General features: G+C 37.3%; 1 protein-coding gene across 3 annotated transcripts in view; it reads right to left on the bottom strand.

Moving 5' to 3' along the window:
- NME7 (NME/NM23 family member 7) overlaps positions 1–22,562 on the bottom strand; it is a 258,876-nt gene that overhangs the window by 114,866 nt on the left and 121,448 nt on the right. For all 3 annotated transcript variants that reach the window (XM_079935494.1, XM_079935492.1, XM_079935493.1), the window contains exon 10: positions 18,378–18,479. In XM_079935494.1, the coding sequence (XP_079791620.1) occupies positions 18,378–18,479 (102 nt within the window). The remainder of the gene's footprint in view (positions 1–18,377; positions 18,480–22,562) is intronic.

Below are 22,562 nucleotides of genomic sequence, written 5' to 3'. Positions count from 1 at the left end.
GAAAATGTACTGTTATATATAAATATTAATGCTATCACGCAAGAGCTTACGGACTTTGAACAGATGAAAGGATGAGGTCCTTTAGAACAGGTGTCCCCAACCCCTGGGCCACAGAGCAGCACTTGTCCATGGTCTGTTAGGAACTGGGCCGCACAGCAGGAGGTGAGCGGCGAGCAAGCAAGCAAAGCTTCATCTGTATTTACAGCCACTCCCCATTGCTCACATTACCGCCCAAGCTCTGCTTCCTGCCAGATCAGCGATGGCATTAGATTCTCATAGGAGCGCAAACCCTACTGTGAACTGCGCATGCGAGGGATCTAGGTTGCGCGCTGCTTATGAGAATCTAATGCCTGATGATCCGAGGTGGAGCTGAGGCGATGATGCTAGCTCTGGGGAGCGGCTGCAAATACAGATTATCATTAGCAGAGAGGTTTGACTGCACAGAGACCATAATAAATCAATTGCTTGCAGAGTCATATCAAAACCCTATCAGTGGGCTTCCCTGGTGGCGCAGTGGTTGAGAGTCCGCCTGCCGATGCAGGGGACACAGGTTCGTGCCCCGGTCCGGGAAGATCCCACATGCCGCGGAGCGGCTGGGCCCGTGAGCCATGGCCGCTGAGCCTGCGCGTCCGGAGCCTGTGCTCCACAACGGGAGAGGCCACAGCAGTGAGAGGCCCGCGTACCACAAAAAAAAAAAAAAAAAAAAAAAAAAAAAAAACCCTATCAGTGAGTGGCAAGTGACAATTAAGCTGCATCTGGTGGCAGGCTTTACAGTGGCAAGTGAGTTGATGTACTTCAACTGTACAGCTGCATCTGGTGGCAGGCTTTAAGTCAGAATCCTACACTTATTTTAGTCTGCATGTGGACCACCCATTATTTTATTTATCACTTCTGTCTGTGTCTCTTTCCTGTACTCCGCACTTGTCACAGCCAAATGAGTAAAAAACAAATGTCACTGGAGAGCTTCTTTGAAAGGGGGAAAGACCCAATGATGAGACAGCAGAAGACTCTAAGACTGCCAACAAAAAGAAAGCTGCATTTAAAAGAAAATACCAAGAGTCCTACTTAAATTAGGGGTTCACTGCAACAGGTGATTCACATTCTCCAAGCCCACTTTGTATAATATGTGGCAACTGGCTATCCAACGAAGCCATGAAACCTTCAAAACTGCTTCGCCACATAGAGACCAAGCACCCTGCATTAAAAGACAAGCCTTTGCGGTTTTTCAAAACAAAAATACGTGAACAGGAAGAAAAGAAGCAATTATTGAAGGCCACCACTTCATCAAATGTGTCTGCACTGAGAGCATCATTCTTAGTGGCTAACCACATTGCTAAAGCTAAGAAGCCCTTTACTACTGGTGAAGAGTTGATCCTGCCTGCCGCTAAGGACATTTGTCATGAACTTTTAGGAGGCTGCAGTTCTAAAGGTGGTACGTGTTCCTCTTTCAGCTAGCACCATAACTAGATGAACTGATGAAATAGCAGAGGGTATTGAGGCACAATTGTTAGAGAGGATTAATGAGTTGCCGTGGTATGCAATCCAGGTTGACGAATCTACTGATGTTCACAATAAGGCAACAATGCTTGTTTTTGTGCGATATATATTTCAGGAGGATGTGCATGAGGATATGTTATATACACTTTTGTTTCCAACCAACACCACAGCTGCAGAACTATTCAAGTCTTTGAATGATCACATATGAGGAAAACTGAATTGGTCATTTTGTGCCGGTATATGCATGGGCGGAGCAGCTGCCGTGACTGGACGGCTTTCTGGTTTCACTACTCGGATCACAGAGGTGGCTTCTGAATGTGAATCTATGCACTGTGTCATCCATAGAGAAATGCTGGTTAACTGAAAATGTCACCTGAACTTCACAACGTTTTGCAGGATGTGATTAAAATTATCTATCACATTAAAGTACATGTCCTTAACTCACGTCTGTTCGCGCAGCTCTGTGAGGAGATGGACGCAGAGCACACACATCTTCTCTTATACACAGAAGTGAGATGGCTTTCTAAAGGTAGATCACTGGCCAGAGTTTCTGAGTTACAAGAGCCGTTCCAGAGATTTCTTTTAGAAAAACAGTCACCACTGGCAGCACATTTCAGTGACACAGAATGGGTCGCAAAACTTGCTTACTTGTGTGACACATTCAACCTGCTCAACGAACTCAATCTGTCACTTCAGGGGAGAATGACAACTGTGTTCAAGTCGGCAGATAAAGTGGCTGCATTCAAAGCCAAACTGGAATTATGGGGGTGACTAGTGAACACTGGGATTTTTGACACGTTTCAAACATTGGCAGAGATTTTGAAAGAGACTGAGCCAGGGCCTTCTTTCTCCCACCTGATGCATGATCACCTATCTCAGCTTTCCAAAGAGTTTGAGCATTACTTCCCAACCACAAAAGAACCCCGAACTGGGAAGGAATGGATCTGCGACCCATTTGTGAATAAGCCTGGTGAATCGACTTTGTACATGCTGGAAGAGGATCAACTGCTTAAGATGGCAAATGATGGTGGCCTTAAAAGTATGTTTGAGACAACTTCAAATGTCCATACGTTCTGGATTAAAGTCGAGGCAGAATATCCTGAGATTGCCACAGAAGCACTGAAAAGCCTGCTTCCATTTCCAACACCCTATCTTTGTGAGGCAGGGTTTTCTGCTGTGACAGCCACCAAAACGAGATTACAGAGTAGACTGGACATAAACAACACACTTCAGGTGTCACTGCCTCCCATCACCCCCAGATGGGACCATCTAGTTGCAGGAAAACAAGCTCAGGGCTCCCACTGATTCTGCATTATGGTGAGTTGTATAATTATTTCATTATATATTACAACGTAATAATAATAGAAATAAAGTGCACAAGAAACGTAATGCGCTTGATCATCCCTAAACCAGCCACCCCCCCACCCCAGTCCCTGGAAAAACTGTCTTCCACACAACTGGTCCCTGGTGCCAAAAAAGTTGGGGACCGCTGCTTTAGAACACCCTCACTTAAAAAATAGATAGTTAAAGAGTCTAGCTAAGGGGACCAAGTCTCAGCCTGTGATTTCTCCCAAGTGAAGAAAGTGAAAGTCTGTGAGTGAGCACCTGGCTTCCGCAGCACTGCAGGATGATGCCAAAGAAGCCCATTTCTCTCTCACTACATTCAAAGTACTGAATTGTGAGCTGCATGACTAGAGAGTGGGAACAGCTGGGAAAGCAGCAGATAAGATCACTAAAAGGACACGGATCCTAAAAACTCTGTCACAGACTCCATCAAGAAGCCTGTCCATGAGCTGCTGGGGATGCCTCACCAGAGGATCACCTCAACTAGCCCAGGGGCACCACCAGTACTCACACATGCCTCACCGACCATGTGAGGTGCTCACCCCGTGTGCTCCCTGTGTGCATTCCCAACGGCAGCAGTGAGAGAAAGCTTTGGCAAATGGCTAGTGAGCCTGTGCAGAAAGCCAACAAGAATTTGTGAGCCAGGGAGAGACCACCAACTTGAGCTTTAGTGTCATCTTTGAAAAAGCAAAAGGCAAGCTGTCAGCATCCAGCCTGGTGCATTTCAGGATCAAGAGAAGGCATACAAATTTAAGAATTCTGCCAGAAGAGGGAGCAAGAAGTGTGAAGCTGGTATATCCATACAAGTTCTAAGAAACCCCGGAATCCCTAGCAGGGCTGATGGAAGATATTTCTCTCCAAAAGGTAGTTAATAAAGAAGAAAAGAGGTGAGTTCTACTTCAAATGTGAAGACAGCAACACAAAACTGCAAGATATATGAAAAAAAAATCAATGAAACATGACACAACCAAAGGATCACAATAATCTTCTAGTAACTGATCCCAAGACATGAAGATCTGTTACTTACCTGATAAAATTTTCAGAATACCTGTTTTAAGGAAGCTCAATGAGCTACAATAAAGCACAGAAAGGCGGGACTTCCCTGGTGGCACAGTGGTTAAGAATTTGCCTGCCAGTGCAGGGGACACGGGTTTGAGCCCTGGTCTGGGAAGATCCCACAAGCTGTGGAGCAACTAAGCCCGTGTACCACAACTACTGAGCCTGCACTCTAGAGCCTGTGAGCCACAACTACTGAGGCTGCGTGCCACAGCTACTGAAGCCTGCATGCCTAGAGCCCATGCTCCGCAACAAGAGAAGCCACTGCAATGAGAAGCCCATGCACCACAATGCAGAATAGCCCCTGCTTGCCACAACTAGAGAAAGCCCATGCGCAGTAACGAAAACCCAACACAGCCTAAAATAAATAAATAAATTTAAAATATGTACAGCTTTAAAAAAAAAAACACAGAAAGGCAATTCAAAAAAATCAGGAAAACAATACACACACAAAATGAGAAGTTTAACAAAGAGACAGAAATTAAAAAAAAAAAAGAACCAAACAGAAATTCTGAAGCTGAAGAATACAATGAACAAAAAGAAAAATGAGCTAGAGAGCATCACTCTCAGAATGAATCAAGCAGAAGAAAGAATCTTTGAGTTAGAAGAGAGAAACCAGGAAATCATTCAGTCAGAGGAGGACAAAAAAGAATGAAAAGAGTGAAGAAAGTCTACATGATCTATATTATCAAAAGCAATAACTTGCAAATTATTGGAATCTCAGAAAAAGAGAGGAACATGATGATAGAAAGCTTAAGTAAAGAAGGGATGGCTGGGAATTTCCCAAATCTAGAGAGGCTTGGATATCCAAGTTCATGAAGCTCATAGATCACCGAACAAACAAAACCTAAACAGATCCTGTCCAAGAGATATTATAATAAAACTCAAAAATCAAAGACAAAGAGAGAAACTTAAGAGCAGCAAGAGTAAAAAAAGGTTGTAACTTACAAGGGGACCCCCATAAAGCTATTAATGAATTTCTCAGCAGAAAACTTATAGGCCAGGAGAGAGTGAGGTGATTCAAAGTGCTGAAAGAAAGAAAACAAAAAACAAAAAAACAAAAAAACACCCACCAATCATAAATACGATATCTGGCAAAGTTGTCCTTCAGAAATAAAGGAGAGCTAAAAACGTTTCCAGACAAACAAAAGCTGAGGGAGTTCATCACCCCTAGACCTGCCTTACAACGCTGAAAGGAGTTCTTCAGGCTGAAATGAAAGAATGCTAAGTAGTAATATGAAAATATACAACACTTGGGGAAAGGTAAGTATGTAGTCAGATTCTGAATGCTCTAAAATTGTAACATGGTGGTGTATTAACCAGTTAACTGTAGTAGAAAGGTTAATAAACAAGAATATTAAAAATAACTAACCTAAGACATCAAAAACAAAAAAGGGGAGAGTCAAAGGGTAGAGTTTTTGTATGCAATCAAAGTTAAGTTGTTACTAGTGTAAAACAGACTGTCATATATTTAAATGTTTATGTAATACTCATGGTAACCAAAAAGCAAAAGCCTACAGTCCACTCACAAAAAACAAAGAGAAGGGAATCAAAGCACATCACTATGGAAAAATCATCAACACACACATAAAGACAGCAAAAGAGGGAGAAAGGAACACAGGAACTACAAAACAGTCAGAAAACAATAAGATGCCATTAGTAAATCTTTATCTATTAATAGTTACTCTATATGTGAATGAATTGAATACTCAAAACAAAAGGCATAGAGAGGCTGGATGGATTAAAAAAAAAGATCGAACTATATTCTGCCTACCAGAGACTCACTTTAACTTTAAGGACATACATAGGCTCAGAGTAAAGGGACGGAAAATAATATTTCATGCAATTAGAAGTGAAAGAGAGAAGAGCTAGCAATTTACTCAGAAAAAAAAAGATTTTACATCAAAAACTGCAACAAAAAACACAGATCATTATATAATGATAAAGGGGTTAATTTATCAAGGGGATATAATAATCACAAATATATATACACCTAACATCAAAACACCTAAATATATTAAGCACATACCAACCGATCTGAAGGGAGAAACAGACAATATAATAATAGTAGGGGATATCAATACTCCACTTTCAACAATGGGCAGAATAATAAAACATTGGAGTTAAACTATACTTTAGACCAAATGAACCTAAGAGACATATACAAAACATTCCCTCCAACAGAAGCAGAATACACATTCTTTTCAACACACAGGGGAACTTCTCCAGGATAGATCATATAATAGGTAACAAAATAGGCCTTAGAAAATTTAAGAAAGTTGAAATACCAAATATCTTTTCTGACCACAATGGTATGAAACTAGAAATCAGTAACAGGAGGAAAACTGGAATATCCATAAATACTTAGAAATTAAACACTCCTGAACAACCAATGGGTCAAAGAAGAAATAAAAAGGAAAATCAAAAGATATCTTGAAACAAATGAATATGGAAACACATATATTAAAATTTATGGGGGAAGTCTGGAAAGTGTTTGGGACTTGCCTTAGGTGATATCTATTTCCCTGACCCACTCCCTTCACCTCCAGTCATGGGTAGGTTCATGTCTTTTATGGTTCTTTATTATCTTCTACCCTCTAGTGTCTACACTCAGCACTTTGCATCCTACTCGTGTAAGTGACTATCTCTCCCTTTAGACACCAGGCAAAATTTTCTTGTACTGGCTCTCCAGATCAGGGTCTGGTATAACTTCTAAGTTCAATAAATGTTTGCTGAATAACTGCAAAAAAAAAAAAAAAACTTATGGAATGCAGCAAAAATAGATCTAAGAGGGAAACTCATAGTGATAAGTGCCTACATTAAGAGACAAGAAATACCTAAAAATGAACAACCTAACTTCTCATCTCAAGGAACTCAAGGAAGTAGAAATTAACTAAATCCAAAGTCAGCAGAAGCAAGAAAATAACAAAGGTCAGAGCAGAAATAAATAAAATAGAGACCACAAAAACAATAAAAAGATAAATGAAACCAAAAGCAGCTGGTTTTTTGAAATGATAAACAGAACTGACAAACCTTTAGCTAGACTACTTAAAAAAAAAAAAGTGAGAAGACTCAAAATCAGAAATGAAAGAGGAGACATTACAACTAATACCAAAGAAATAAAGGATCATAAGAGACTACTGTAAAATCATACACAACAAACCGGACAACCTAGAAGTACTGGATAAATTCGTAGAAATATGAAAGCTATGAAGAATGAATTATGAAGAAATAGAAAATCTGAATAGACCAATAATGAGGAGGTTGAATCAGCAACCAAAACTCTCCCAATGAAGAAAATCCTAGGACCAGATGGTTTCCCTGGTGAAATCTACCAAATATTTAAAGAAGCATTAACATCAATCCTTCTCAAATTCTTCCAAAAAATTGAAGAGGAATAGGAATGAATGCTTCCAAACTCATTCTATGAGGCCAGCATCACCCTGATACAAAAACCAGAAAGAGACACGATGATTAAAAAAAAATTACAGGCCAATATCACTGATTAACATAGATGCAAAAATACTCAACAAAATATTAGCAAACCAAATTTAACAATATATTAAAAAGGATCATACACCATGATCAAGCGAGATTTATCCCAAGGATGCAGTATGGTTCAATATCTGCAAATCAATGTGATACAACACATAAACTAAAGAATAAAAATCATATAAACATATCAATAGATGCAGAAAAAGTTTCTGACAAAATTCAACATCTATTTATCATAAAAACTCTCAACAAAGTGGGTGTAGAGAATACATACCTCAACATAATAAGTGTCATAGATGACGAACCTACAACCAATATACTCAATGGTGAAAATCTGAAAGGATTTCCTCTATGATTGGGAGCAAGATATGATGCCTACTCTCACCATTTTTACTCAACAGAGTACTGGAAATCCTAGCCACAGCAAAGGAAAGAAAAAGAAATAAAAGGAATCCAAATTAGAAAGGAAGAATTAAAACTGTCACTATTTGCAGATGACATGATACTATACATAGAAAATCCTGAACACCACCAAAAAACTAGTAAAATGAATTTAGTAAAGTTGCAGGATAAAAAAAAATCAATATATAGAAATCTGTTGCATTTTTATACACCAATAGTGAACTACCAGAAAGAGAAAATAAGAAAATAATCCCATTTACAATCACATCAAAAGTAATACAATACCTAGGAATAAACCTAACCAAGGAGGTAAAAGATTCATACTCAAAAAACTATAAGACATTGATTTAGAAAAACCTGAAAATGACAAAAAAAAAAAAGGAAAGATATAACATGCTCATGGATTGAAGAATATTGCTTAAATGTCCATACTACCCAAAGCAATCTACAGATTCAATGTAATCCCTATCAAAATTTCGATAGCACTTTTCGCAGAAATAGAACAAACAATCTTAAAATTTTAGGGAACCACAGAAGACCCCGGGTAGTCAAAGTAACCTTAAGAACAACAAAGCTGGTGGCATCACACGTCCTGATTTCAAACTACAGTACAAAACTATAGTAATCAAAATAGTATGGTATTGGCATAAAAACAGACATACAGATCAATGGAACAGAATAGAGAACACAGAAATAAACCCATGCATATACGGTCAGTTAATTTACAACAAAGGAGCCAAGAATACACAACAGGAAGAAGATAGTATTTCTGCAATAAATAATACTGGGAAAACTGGACAGCCACATGCAAAAGAATGAAACTGGACACTATCCTATACCATACACAAAAATTAATGCAACATGAATTAAAGACTTAATCCATAAAACTCCTAGAAGAAGACACAGGCAGTAAGCTCCTTGCTATCATTCTTGGCAATGATTTTTTGGATCTGACAGCTAAAGCAAAGGCAACAAAAGATAAACTAGTGGGACTACATTAAACTAAAAAGCTTTTGCACAGCAGGACTTCCCTGGAATCCAATGGTTAAGACTCTGTGCTTCCACTGCAGGGTTCAATCCCTGGTTGGGGAACTAAGATCGTGCATGCCATGTGGCCAAAAAAAAAAAAAAAAAAAAATCCTTTGCACAGCAAACAAAACCGTTAACAAAATGAAAAGGCAGCCTACTGAGCAGGTGATGTTTGCAAATGATACATCCAATAAGGGGGTAATATCCAAAATATATAAAGAACTCACACAACTCAACACCCAAAAAACAACTGAAATAAAACAAACAACTGAAATAAAATACAAAATAAAATGTAAAATTAATACACAGAAATCTGCATTCCTATACACTAACAATGAAAGATCAGAAAGAGAGATTAAGGAAACAATCCCATTTACCACTGCATCAGAAAGGATAAAATATCTAGGAATAAACCTACCTAAGGAGGCAAAACACCTGTACCCAGAAAACTATAAGATACTGATGAAAGAAACAAAAGATGACACAAACAGATGGAGAGATATACCATGTTCTTGAACTGGAAGAATTAATATTGAGAAAATGACTATGCTACCCAAAGCAATCTACAAATTAAATGCAATCCCTATCAAATTACCAATGGCATTTTTCACAGAATTAGAACAAAAAACTGTACAATTTGTATGGAAACACAAAAGACCACAAATAGCCAAAGCAATTTTGAGAAAGAAAAATGGAGCTGGCGGGGAACTCCCAGAAATACAGATTGATGGAACAGGATAGAAAGCCCAGAGATAAACCCACGCATATATGGACACCTAATTTACAACAAAGGAGGCAAGAACATACAATGGAGAAAAGACAGCCTCTTCAATAGTGGTGCTGGGAAAACTAGACAGCTACATGTAAAAGAATGATATTAGAACACACCCTAACACCATACACAAAAATTAATTCAAAATGGATTAAAGACCTAAATGTAAGGCTGGATACTACAAAACTTTTAGAGGAAAACATACGGAAAATACTCTTTGACATAAATCACAGCAAGATCTTTTTCAATCCATCTCCTAGAGTATGAAAATAAAAACAAAAATAAACAAATGGGACCTAATGAAACTTAAAAGCTTTTGCACAGCAAAGGAAACCATAAACAGAATGAAAAGACAACCCTCAGAATGGGAGAAAATATTTGAAAACAAAGCAACCAACAAGGGATTAATCTCCAAAATACACAAGCAGCTCATGCAGCTCAATATCAAAAAAACCCAGCAACCCAATCAAAAAATGGGAAGATAGGGCTTCCCTGGTGGCGCAGTGGTTGAGAGTCTGCCTGCCGATGCAGGGGACACGGGTTCGTGCCCCGGTCTGGGAAGATCCCACATACTACGGAGCAGCTGGGACCGTAAGCCATGGCCGCTGAGCCTGCGCGTCTGGAGCCTGTGCTCCACAATGGGAGAGGCCACAGCAGTGAGAGGCCCGCGTACCGCAAAAAAAAAAAAAAAAAAAAAGGGAAGATATAAACAGACATTTCTCTAAAGAAGACATACAGATGGTTAAAAAGCACTTGAAAAGATGCTCAACATCACTAATTATTAGAGAAATGCAATCAAAACTCCAGTGAGGTATCACCTCACACTAGTCAGAATGGCCATCATCAAAAAATCTAGAAACAATAAATGCTAGAGAGGGTGTGGAGAAAAGGGAACCCTCCTACACTGTTGGTGGGAATGCAAACTGGTACAGCCACTATGGAGGACAGTATGGAGGTTCCTTAGAAAACTGAAAATAGAGCTACCATATGACCCAGCAATCTCACTCCTGGGCATATATCCAGAGAAAACCATATTCGAAAAGATACATGCACCCCAATGTTCACTGCAGCACTATTCACAATAGCCAGGACATGGAAGCAACCTAAATGCCCATCAACAGAGGAATGGAATATTACTCAGCCATAAAAATAGAACAAAATAATGCCATTTGCAGCAACATGGATGGACACTCATACGGAGAGAGATTCTCATAGTGAAGTAAGTCAGAAAGAGAAAGACAAATACCATATGATATCTCTTTTATGTGGAATCTAAAAAAAGGCTACAAATGAACTTATCTACAAAACCAAAACAGAGTTACAGATGTAGAAAATAAACTTATCGTTACCGGGGGTAATGGGGGGAGGGATAAATTGGAAGATCAGGATTGACAGATACACACTACTATATATAAAATAGATAACTACAGTAAGTCCCCTACATACAAACGAGTTCAGTTCCAAGACTGCATTCGTAAGTCCAATTTGTTCGTGAGTCCAACAAAGTTAGCCTAGGTACCCAACTAACACAATTGTCTGTACAGTACCGTACTGTAATAGGTTTATAATACTTTTCACACAATAATACAACAAACACACACACAAAACAAAACATTTTTAATCTTACAGTACAGTACCTTGCAAAGCACAGTAGTACAGTACAACAGCTGGCATACAGGGGCTGGCATTACTGACTGGAGGAGGGAGAGGAGGTGGGAGATGGTAGAGCTGAAGGATTGTCAGCAATAAGAGATGGCGGGCAAGCTGCAATTTCACTCATGCCTGACGTTGATGGCTCAGGTTCCGGTTCCTTGCTGTATTCAATTCTATCTACCCTCTTGAAAAAAATAAATCCAGTTTTTTTCATGCCTGGGTAGTAGCTAATTTTTTCTCATCATAGATGACATGGCAGCACTGGATTGCATTCTGAATGGCTGCTGTAACCTTTGTGTACCATTCTACATTCGGGTCCTGTGCCTCCTCAAATAAAGAAAATCCCCTTGCCATGTCCTGCACCGTGAATCTCTTCAGTTCTTCAGTTACTTCTTACTTCTATCTCTCTCTGTCCTTTCTCTGGGCCTCTAATTCCATCACTATCGCTTGGCACTTCTTAGCAGTACCAGCTACATCACCGCTGCTTTTACACTTGCTTCCGGACATCCTGGGCTTGAAATAAAGATACTGTACTACTGTACTCTGTACAGTATTGTACAGTAAAGTACGCAAAAGCACAACCACTTGTAGAGGATGCACGCATGTGACAACGTACGCCAGATACGCGAACTAACTTACATGATTGGACATGCGAACGCAGTTCTAATCTCTGAAAGTTCGCAACTTGAAGGTTTGTATGTAGGGGGCTTGCTATAATAAGGACCTACTGTATAGTAGGGAACTCTAATTCAGTACTCTGTAATGGGCTGTATGGGAAAAGAATCTAAAAAAAGAGTGGATATAGGTATTTGTATAATAGATTCACTTTGCTGTACAACTAAACCTAACACATTGTAAATCAATTATACTCCAATAAAAAGTAAAAAAAAAAATGGCAGAGAATCTGAATACATGCTTTTCTGTAGAAGGCATACAGATGGACAACAGATACATGAAATGATGCTCAACAACTGCATAATGGAATATTACTCAATCATAAAAAGAAGAAATCTTGCCATTTATAACAACATGGATAAATCTAGTGTGTACTACACTAGTGAAATAAGTCAGACAGAGAAAGAGAAATACCACATGATCTCACTCATATGTGGACTCTTAACAAACAAATGGAACAAACAAAACAAAACAGAAACAGATTAATAGATACACAGAGCAAACTGGTGGTTGCCAGAAAGGGTGGGGGTTGGGTGAAATAGGTGAAGAGGATTAAGAGGTACAAACGTCCATTTATATAATAAATAAATCATGATGAGTATAAGGAATATATATATAAGCATAAGGAATATGGTCAAAAATATAATTATTTTGCATGGGGACAGATGGTTACTAGATTTATCATGGTGATAATTTCACAATGTATGCAAATGTCAAATCACTACGTAGTACTCTGAAACTAACATAATGGGTAAGTCAACTATATTTCAATATTTTAAAAAAGCATTGAATATGGCTGTGGAAGAAAACTGAGAAGATAACTGACGGGAGCTGAGCTCTGAGGCTAGCTGTTGGGTGAATCTTCCACATGGATGTTATGGTAAGAAATGGGATGAAGAGCAGGACTATGATCATGGTTTCCAAGTCTTCAGTGAATAAAGGAATGTGACCAGAAAGTCAATAGAAGACAGAAGCAACAACTTCCAAGCATTTCTCTTCCACGTTTCAACAACTTTCTGCACATTCATGAAGAAAGAACGGCCCTTCAAAATATCATACTTCTACTTTGATCCTGAAATCAGTGAAGGCCGCTAGATAGCAGGTAAAGTATCCCTCTGGAAAATCAAATGAATGAAAAACTTCATTAAATTTGAAGAGCCACTTTTACTTTTTGTGTATGAAAATGACTCAATTCAATCTGGCAATGGGGTAAAGGTTTCAAAGTACGAAAGCAGATGAGGGTAGATATTCACTTGACAAAATAATTCAGATTCCCTTAAATAAGATCCTTTGCGTAAAATATTTTACGAACACATTTTTCATGTGTTCACATTTTTCATAAAATACGGCATACCTATGTTAGGTTATTTTGGCTTGTCATACTCACCAGTCCAAGAACAAATATATTCTGCATGATTTTTCCAAACAATTTACCACTTCTTTGGTGACTCTTTCAGGTTCCTAATGGCTCAGCAGGAAAACTGCCAAGCTACTCAACAGTGAAATTCTTCAGCAGGTGCAATTAAAATCTCTTCCAGAGGCAAATCTGGAACCGATTTTCTGCCTAAGTGAATGTATTTTCTGCAGGTGATTGTGTGGTGAGTGAATACTTCTGTAATTGTAAAGGAATCTGTTGTGACAATTTTACCATTCTATATAGTAGCGTCCAACATTTTTCAAGCACCCTTATGAGTAGAATATGTACATACATCAAAATATGTATCTATTTTAATAGATTATTTACATGTACTCTTATTAGTCCACACATTAACTATATCAAACTTTAATTTTTCTTATTTTTCATATGGTAAATAAATAAATGGAAAGTCTAATAATCCCCACCCCACCCCACCCCCACACACACAATGTATTGTATTGTGCACCTCCCCCTCTTTGGAGACCACTTCTGGACAGACTGGAAGAAATTCCATTCATACATATGACTGTTTCCTTCCAGCTATGAGACCACAGAGAGGCAGAATCTCTGCCAATAGCAGATATCAATGATGAAAGTGATGTCAATATACAACATATACAGTTGACCCTTGGACAACAAGGGTTTGAACTGCTCAGGTCCACTAATATGCAGATTTTTTTCAACAGTAAATACTACACAACTTGCGGTTGGTTGAATCTGTGGATTCAGAACATGGATATGGAGGAACCACAGATATGGGAGGATGACTATAAGTTACACATGGATTTCTGACTGCTCAGAGGCTTGGTGCCCCTCCACTCATTGTTCAAGGGTCAACTGTATGGTTACAAAGTGATCTAATGATCACTGTTAGGCCGAATCTTCTTTTGAATCAACTTAAAAAGTAGTTCTACATCTTAGAAAAGTATAAAGAAAAAAAGGACCCACTTTGTAGATAAAATACATTCAAACAATAAATTAGGCCGAATCTTCTTTTGAATCAACTTAAAAAGTAGTTCTACATCTTAGAAAAGTATAAAGAAAAAAAGGACCCACTTTGTAGATAAAATACATTCAAACAATAAATTAGTACCAGTTGTTAAGTAGGTATAAAAATACAGCCAGTGTATTCATTAATTCATCAAATATTAATTGTATGGCCATTATGTACCTGGCTTTCTTCCAAGTGCTAATTATATTGACGTGTATTGTAACCGAGGCTCTCACTTTATATGTGGGAATTACTAAGCAGTGAAGAAATGAATTTCTAAATTATTTTTATGTAACACATGAACAGATTGGCACACCTGGCAGTTAAAAGTGAGATTGCTGTTTAATTATCAGTTCTGCCTCCTAGAGCTAAACCATTAAGTTCCTCAAAGATAAGGACTGTATTTGTTTATTAATATAAACCTGGTAGCACCTAGCATAGTGGCTGGCATGTAGTAAACATTCAATATCTATTTACTGGAAAGGTGGGAGAAAAGGGAGAAAGAGAGAGGAAGAAGGATAAAATGAACTAAAGTCTGAGACCAAACTGTAAGAGCCATCTTATTGGGCCTAAAGCTTGACTGTAACTACTAATGGTGTTTCTTCTGACTTGAAAATACCCATCAATACCCATCAAAAGCATATGGTTGTGCACAGGGAACTAAACTCAATATTTTGTAATAACCTATAAGGGAAAAGAATCTGAAAAAGAAAAGATATTTATATATGTGTATAACTGAATCACTCTGCTGTACACCTAAAACTAAGACAACATTGTAAATCAACTATACTTCAATAAAATTAAGAAAAAAATAAAAACACCCCCAAATTAAACTAAATTTTAAAAAAGCATACGGTCCCCCTTGAAATCCTGTACCTATACTTAGGAACAGTACATAATTCAGGACCCTGAGACTAAAGAGGAGAAATCAGTCCTGAATCAGCCCCAACTGCTCATTTAGAAGTTCATTTACTTTCAGGTTTTATGATAAAATAAAATGTATTTTTCTAATTATAAACGTAATATAAATACTTTGAAGAAAATTTGTAAAATACAGGAAAGTAGAATTGAACATTATTATAATCCTACCACCCAGACAGCCACTGTTAACATTTTATATGTTAAACTAGTACCAAATTTTAAAATCCCTGTGATACAACTTTGTAGTGATATAATGCAATAAGGGGCTCATAAATAACTAAAATGAAAAAAATATAGTGGAGTAATTCCAACTATGCTTAATGACGCAAGACTTAGGACCCTGAAAGAGATTATGAGTTCCTTAAGGAAAGATACCTTGTTCTAGTCATCTTTGTTATAGCCCAGCCATGGGACCGAGCAGTGAGTCTTGTACATATTATACTATTCATTCCATAAATGGTCACTGAATAAATATCTAGAAAGAAAGGGAATCAGCAAATTTTTTTATTGTCAGGACTCTTCCTTCTATGATTACTCACCTGCTCACTTTCCAACTCTTCCCCCAATGACCTTATTTCTATCGTTCATTGCCCTGTACTTTAGCTACAGTAATAACAGTTTGCTGCAGCCCAAAAGTGATGCTGTTTTATGCATTCATAACTTTACTCCTATCATTCCCCACCTTCTTCACTTAGCTAACATCTACTCATTCCTCATAATTTAGCTCAGACGTCATGTTCTTCAAGAAGACTCCCCTCACTTCATCATCCATCCCCAGACTAAGCTAAATGCTATGATTCTGGGCTCCCATAGTACCCAATACAAACATCCAACAAAGCAGTTGCCACAAAACATGGAAACTAACCACTTATGTATTTGTGTCCACTCATAGAATGTAAGCTCTTTAAAGCTTCTTTCTTTATAGTCACAAATACCAGCACAGGTTCAATGAATATTTATTGAATGAATGAAAGAATGAACAAACTCATCTCATTCTTTTTTTTTTGTCTTAGTTTCTCTCTAATTTACCTCTGGTCAGCTGGTCACCCATAATTTTAATTATCTTAAAAAACAAATGAACAAAACCCCCTCTTGGTCATAAAACACAAATCAAAAATTAAAAACAGCAAACACTGAGTTCTGCTTATTCATCTAGCCAAAAAGTATTCCTTCTTAATATCTTACAATATTTAATAAATAATTAATATCACCACCACTTTCTCCTAATGTCCTCTAAAGCAGAATCACATTTTAATAATCACTCTTTCACAATCACACATATTACTTACTTCTATTCTTCTTTCTCCCTGAAAAGATAGAAAGTAGGTCCTGCCAACTCTTTCTCTAGTAATGTCATCAGGTCTGCTCCGTTCCTTTTCTATAGCCCCTGCCTTTAATCTCTTCCAATTTAGTTTGCTCTAGTTTCATCAAAGGAATAATTTAGTATATCCAAAATTAAACTACATACAAGGAATTCCTATTTTCTACTATACAGTATTCTAATTATACAGAATCCATAATTTTTAGCCTGGCTTTTAAAGCTATGCATCCCATACTCATCTCTACCAGTATTCCCTACCTTGTTTCCTCTCAGAAAACATATTTCCTTGTGTTTCTAGGTATGCATTTCCCATTGAAGCCAAGCAAATATTCCTGCTGTATACCATAGTAAATCTTAAAATTCTTTCATTGTTACCTTTGTACATAGAGTTTTACAGCTTTCCCTATTCTCTTCATGCTTTGAGTCACCTTTAAAATCCCTGTTTACATCTGTCTTCCTCTTACAAAGATTCTTTAATTACCTTCAGGTCATACTAATTGCTCCCTTAATAAACAGCCCTTCACCATTTGTATTTTACCTGAACTAACAATATTTTAGACCTTACTAGTATGTTGCTCTGTAAGTGTTTGGAAAGATCTTTATGTATGTGCTTGTTTTTTTGTAAATTTATTTTATTTATTTACTTTTGGCTGCATTGGGTCTTCGTTGCTGTGCGCAGCCTTTCTCTAGTGGCGAGCAGGGGCTACTCTTCATTGTGGTGTGCGGGCTTCTCATTGTGGTGGCTTCTCTTGTTGCAGAGCACAGGCTGTAGGCACGCAGGCTTCAGTAGTTTTGGCACATGGGCTCAGTAGTTGTGGCACTGGGCTCTAGAGCGCAGGCTCAGTAGTTGGTGCACACGGGCTTAGCTGCTACACAGCATGTGGGATCTTCCTCGGCCAGGGCTCAAACCCATGTCCCCTGCATTGGCAGGCAGATTCTTAAACACTGCACCACCAGGGAAGTCCTGTATGTGCTTTTTGATTGTTGAGAACAGGTGTATTGTTTTTTCCTACAGGGCTTAATCTAGCAGCACTCTCATACAAGCTGGCTTCTTAATAGGTGCTGCTAATTTTTTATCTTACATTTAAGGGAACTCAATAAATTGTCTGAATTAAATTAAATTGAACTGGCTGTTCTTCATCAATAAACTTTACAAGTGATAGTGAAATAAAGGGTACATTTAAATTATAATTAGTGTTTAAAATTGTTAATATTTCCTATAATCCTACCCAGCTTATAACATTTGCATGGAGCTTTTGCATATGTATTCAAATGTTACTTCTGCTTTTCAGTCCCATCCCCGTCTCCATTCCCCTTACCACCAAATGTCCATGTGAAGAAAACCTGAAGCAAACTGAAAGGCATACTAGAGAATATCACTTTTCACGTAAGTCCCACTGCTCATATTTATTTACATATCTGGTATGAAGCCACCATATCAATATTCTTCACATTGAGAGCTTTATTATGGCCTCCCTATGTCAAAGGATAATTAATACTTTAGATAATTTCTATCACAGAGCTTAACAAATTTACTTACCTACACAATTTAGCAACAAGAAACAATAAAAGAAAATGTCACAGTGTTTCTGCCCATTCTATATTGTCACGAGGCTAATAAAAATTCACTTTTGTGGCAATACTGTATAAGAAATAAAGGACGTAAAATGTGATTTTGAATAAAAATTTGTATCTATTACATTCATTTTGTATTATTTCTTTTAAAGAACTAAAACCATCAAAAACCTGTTAAGATATTTAGTTAATGGATAAAACAAACTTTATGTTTTAAACAATAACTTACAGGATCAGCAGGTCCACAGAATTCTCGAAATGTCACGGTAGGATTAGTCTGTTGAATCTCCATTGCTACACAAGGGCCAGAATACATTTCTGTCACCATTTCCTATAATATGTAATATAAAATAATATTAACAAACAAGTAGAATTTAATAATCTTTTACTCCTCCTCCTTTAATTGTACCACTATTCTACTGAACTCAAAATGTTAGAGTTATGTTTGACATCTTCTCTACCTGTACCCTCTATGACAAGCAGTTCCCACATTTTGTCCATTTTTCCTGCAAAAATGTATTTTAGATATGTCCCCTTTTCTCCATTCCTACCACTACCACTTTTAGTTTAATGCTGTACCACTTGACATGTTCACTATTTGAAATTAGCTTCTAGTACATCTTCCTTTTAAAAGGCTCTCTCCCCTTGAACACAGTACTGTCAAATGAACACTTCTAAAAATATAAATTCCAAAGTGTTTACCACAAAGCAACTTATAAAAATCATAATGAGTTCCAGCAATAAGGAAAAACAGGCACCAGATTTATTCTCTCACATTAAACATGTAGAAACTAAAAATATATATATATAAAACAACAGTTTTCAGACACTGGATGACAAATAGCACAGTACTATGATCCCCTAGAGGAGGAAAACAAAAGCTATATCACAGCCCCATCTTACTGCCTGAAGGCTTCCAGACAGTGGGATAGGTAGAGCAAACAGAAAAGGGCCCAACATTCTCACTGAGTAGAAGAGACAAAGACTGGAGTTTAGGGAGACCAATGAGGCTAGAATTTGCAGGACAGAATACTACAGGAGGTGGGAGAGCTACAGGAGAGTAAGCTACAGGGATTTGCAGAGAAGTTCACTTGAGTCTTTGACTAAGAGTCTGTGTATGTATAAAGCATACTACCCAAGGCTGAAAAAAGAACTACCAGAAAGCAGAAAATGAAACAATTCACAAAGATAGCACAAGGCTGAGAAGAGTTTGTGCTTCTAACAGCCAGAGTGGAAAGCCCTCATATGATACACAGGGCATCAGGCAGAGTCCTCAGAATGGTACTGCATCATAGTAATTGGCCTAAACTTGCTTTAGATATGGAATGCTCTATACCTATCCTATAAAAGCTTAAAAGCAAGTCTCAGAAGGGTCCAATTGATCCCAAGTAACTTGACTGAGTGCCAGAACAAAGTCAAACATTCTTCAAAGGAATACAAAAATACCATGTAACACTGTAAGTTTCACAACATCAGCATATAGTAAAAACTACCAAGCATGCAAAGAAGTAAGAAAATATGAACCATCACCAGAAGGAAATAAATAGACCCAGCAATGACAGAAATGATGGATGTAATTACAGAAGAATTTTAAAACAGTCACTATAAATAGGTTCTATATGCTCAAAATATAGAAGGAAACATGGACATAATGCACAGAAAACAGAAGATATTAAAAAGATCCCAATAGAACTTCTAGAGATGAAAATTACATCTGAACTTAAAAATACATTTTATGGGATAAACAGGATAAGATTTTGTGGAAGATCAATGAATTTGAAGGCATGCAATAGAAACTATTAAAAAGCAAGCATGGAGAGAAAGAGAAATAAAGAAAAATTTAAAAACTAAAAAAAAAGACTTGTGGGACAATGACAAGCTGTGTAATTGGAGCCCCAAAAGAAGAAAGGGTGATGAACAGAAATATATTTCAAGAATTAATTGCTAAAAAGAGTTCAAATTTGATGAAACCGACAAACTCACATATCCAACAAAATCAAAGGAGAATAAATGGAAAGAAAAATAAAGTAGGGCACATCATAATCAAATTGGCTATAAAACAACAACAACAACAAATAAAACAACCCAGTGATAAACAGTAAAAACAAAAACCTTAGAAACATCCGAAAAAAGAAACATAACAGTAGAACAAAGATAAGGATAAAAACAAAAACAACAACCTATCTAGAATTCTATACCCGGTTGAGAAAACATTTGGAAAATATTTTCCAAAATGAATGAAAAATAAAGACTTTTTCAGAGTATAGGTCTTTAACCTCCTTGGTTAAGTTTATTCCTAGGTATTTTATTCTTTTTGATGCAACTTTATTTTTTTTTTTTATGTTGGGGGTAGGAGTTTATTAATTAATTTATTTATTTTTGCTGTGTTGGGTCTTGTTTCTGTGCGAGGGCTTTCTCTAGTTGCGGCAAGTGGGGGCCACTCATCATCGTGGTGCGCGGGCCTCTCACTATCACGGCCTCTCTTTTTGCGGAGCACAGGCTCCAGACGCGCAGGCTCAGTAGTTGTGGCTCACAGGCCTAGTTGCCCCGCAGCATGTGGTCCCTCCAGACCAGGGCTCGAACCCGTGTCCCCTGCATTAGCAGGCAGATTCTCAACCACTGCACCACCAGGGAAGCCAATTTGATGCAACTTTAAATGGTGATTGTTTTCTTGCTTTCTCTTTCTGATAGTTCATTATTAGTGTATAGAAAAGCAACACATTTCTATATATTAACCTTATATCCTGCAACTTTACTGAATTCACTTATTAATTCTAACAGTTTTTTTTCATGGAGACTTTAGAATTTTCTCTATATAGTACCATATCATCTGCAAATCATGACAGTTTTATTTCTTCCCTTCCAATCTGGATGCCTTGTATTTCCTTTTCTTGTCTGATTACTGTGACTAGGACTTCTAATACTATGTTAAATAAAAGTTGGGAGAGTGGGCATCCTTGTCTTGGAAGTGAAAGACCTATACTATGAAAACCATAAAACACTGATGAAGGAAATTAAAGACAATATAAAGAAATGGAAAGACTGCAGAAATTAATATTATTAAAATGGCTATATTACCCAAAGCAATCTATAGATTTAATGCAATCCCTTTTCAAAATAGCCATAAAATTTTGCACAGAATTCAAACAAATAATCCTAAAATTTATATGGAACCACAAAGGACCCTGAATTGCCAAAGCAATCTTCAGGAAAAAAAGAACAAAGCTGGAGGTATCATGCTCCCTAACTTCAGACTATACAACAAAGCTATGGTAGTCAAAATAACATGGTACTGACACAAAAACAGACACATAGATCAAGGGAACAGAATAGAGAGTCCAGAATAAACCCACACACTTATGGTCACTCCACAACAAAGGAGGCAAGAATATACAATGGAGAAAAGACAGTCCCTTTAACAAGTGGTGCTGGGAAAACTGTACAGCCACATGTAAAAGAGTGAAATGAGAACATTTCCTCATACCATATACAAAAATATACTCAAAATGGATTAAAGGCCTAAGTGTAAGACCTGAAACCAAAAATTTCTAGAAGAAAACATAGGCAGAACACTTTAACATAAATCGTAGCAGTATTTTTTTTGGATCTGTCTCCTATGGCGAAAGAAATAAAAGCAAAAATAAATATATTGGACCTATTAAACTTAAAAGTTTTTATACAGCAAAGGAAACCATTGACAAAATGAAAAGACAACCTACTAAATGGGAGAAAATATTTGCAAATACTATGACTGATAAGGGGTTAATATCAAAACATAAATGAAAAGCTCATACAATTCAATATCAAAAAAACAAACAACTCGATTAAAGAACTGAATAGATATTTTTCCAAAGAAGACCTACAGATGGCCAACAGGCACATGAAAAGATACTCAACACTGTTAATCATCAGAGAAATGCAAATCAAAACCACAATGAGATATCACCTCACATCTGCTAAAATAGCTATTATCAAAAAGTCTACAAACAACAAACACTGGTGAGGATGTGGAGAAAAGGGAACCCAAGTACACTCTCAGTGGGAATGTAAATTAGTGCAGCCACTATGGAAAACAGTACGGAAGCCCCTCAAAAAACTAAGAATAGAACTACCATATGATCCAGCAATTCCACTGCTGGGTATATATCTGAAGAAAATGGAAACACTAATTCAAAACCATACATGCATTCCAATAGCAGCATTATTTACAAGAGCAAAGATATGGAAGCAATCTAAGTATCCAACAACAGATGAATGGATAAGATGTGGTATATATACATACAATGGAATACTACCCAGTTATAAAAAAGAATGAAATTCTGCCATTGGCAACAATGTGCATGGACCTAGAGGCTTAGTAAAGTAAGTCACAGAAAGACAAATACTCTATATGTTATCATTCATATGCAGAATC

Source organism: Stenella coeruleoalba, assembly GCF_951394435.1.
Source record: "Stenella coeruleoalba genome assembly, chromosome: 1".
Classification (NCBI taxonomy): Eukaryota; Metazoa; Chordata; class Mammalia; order Artiodactyla; family Delphinidae; genus Stenella; species Stenella coeruleoalba.
This window is presented reverse-complemented; position numbering and strand designations above follow the sequence as displayed.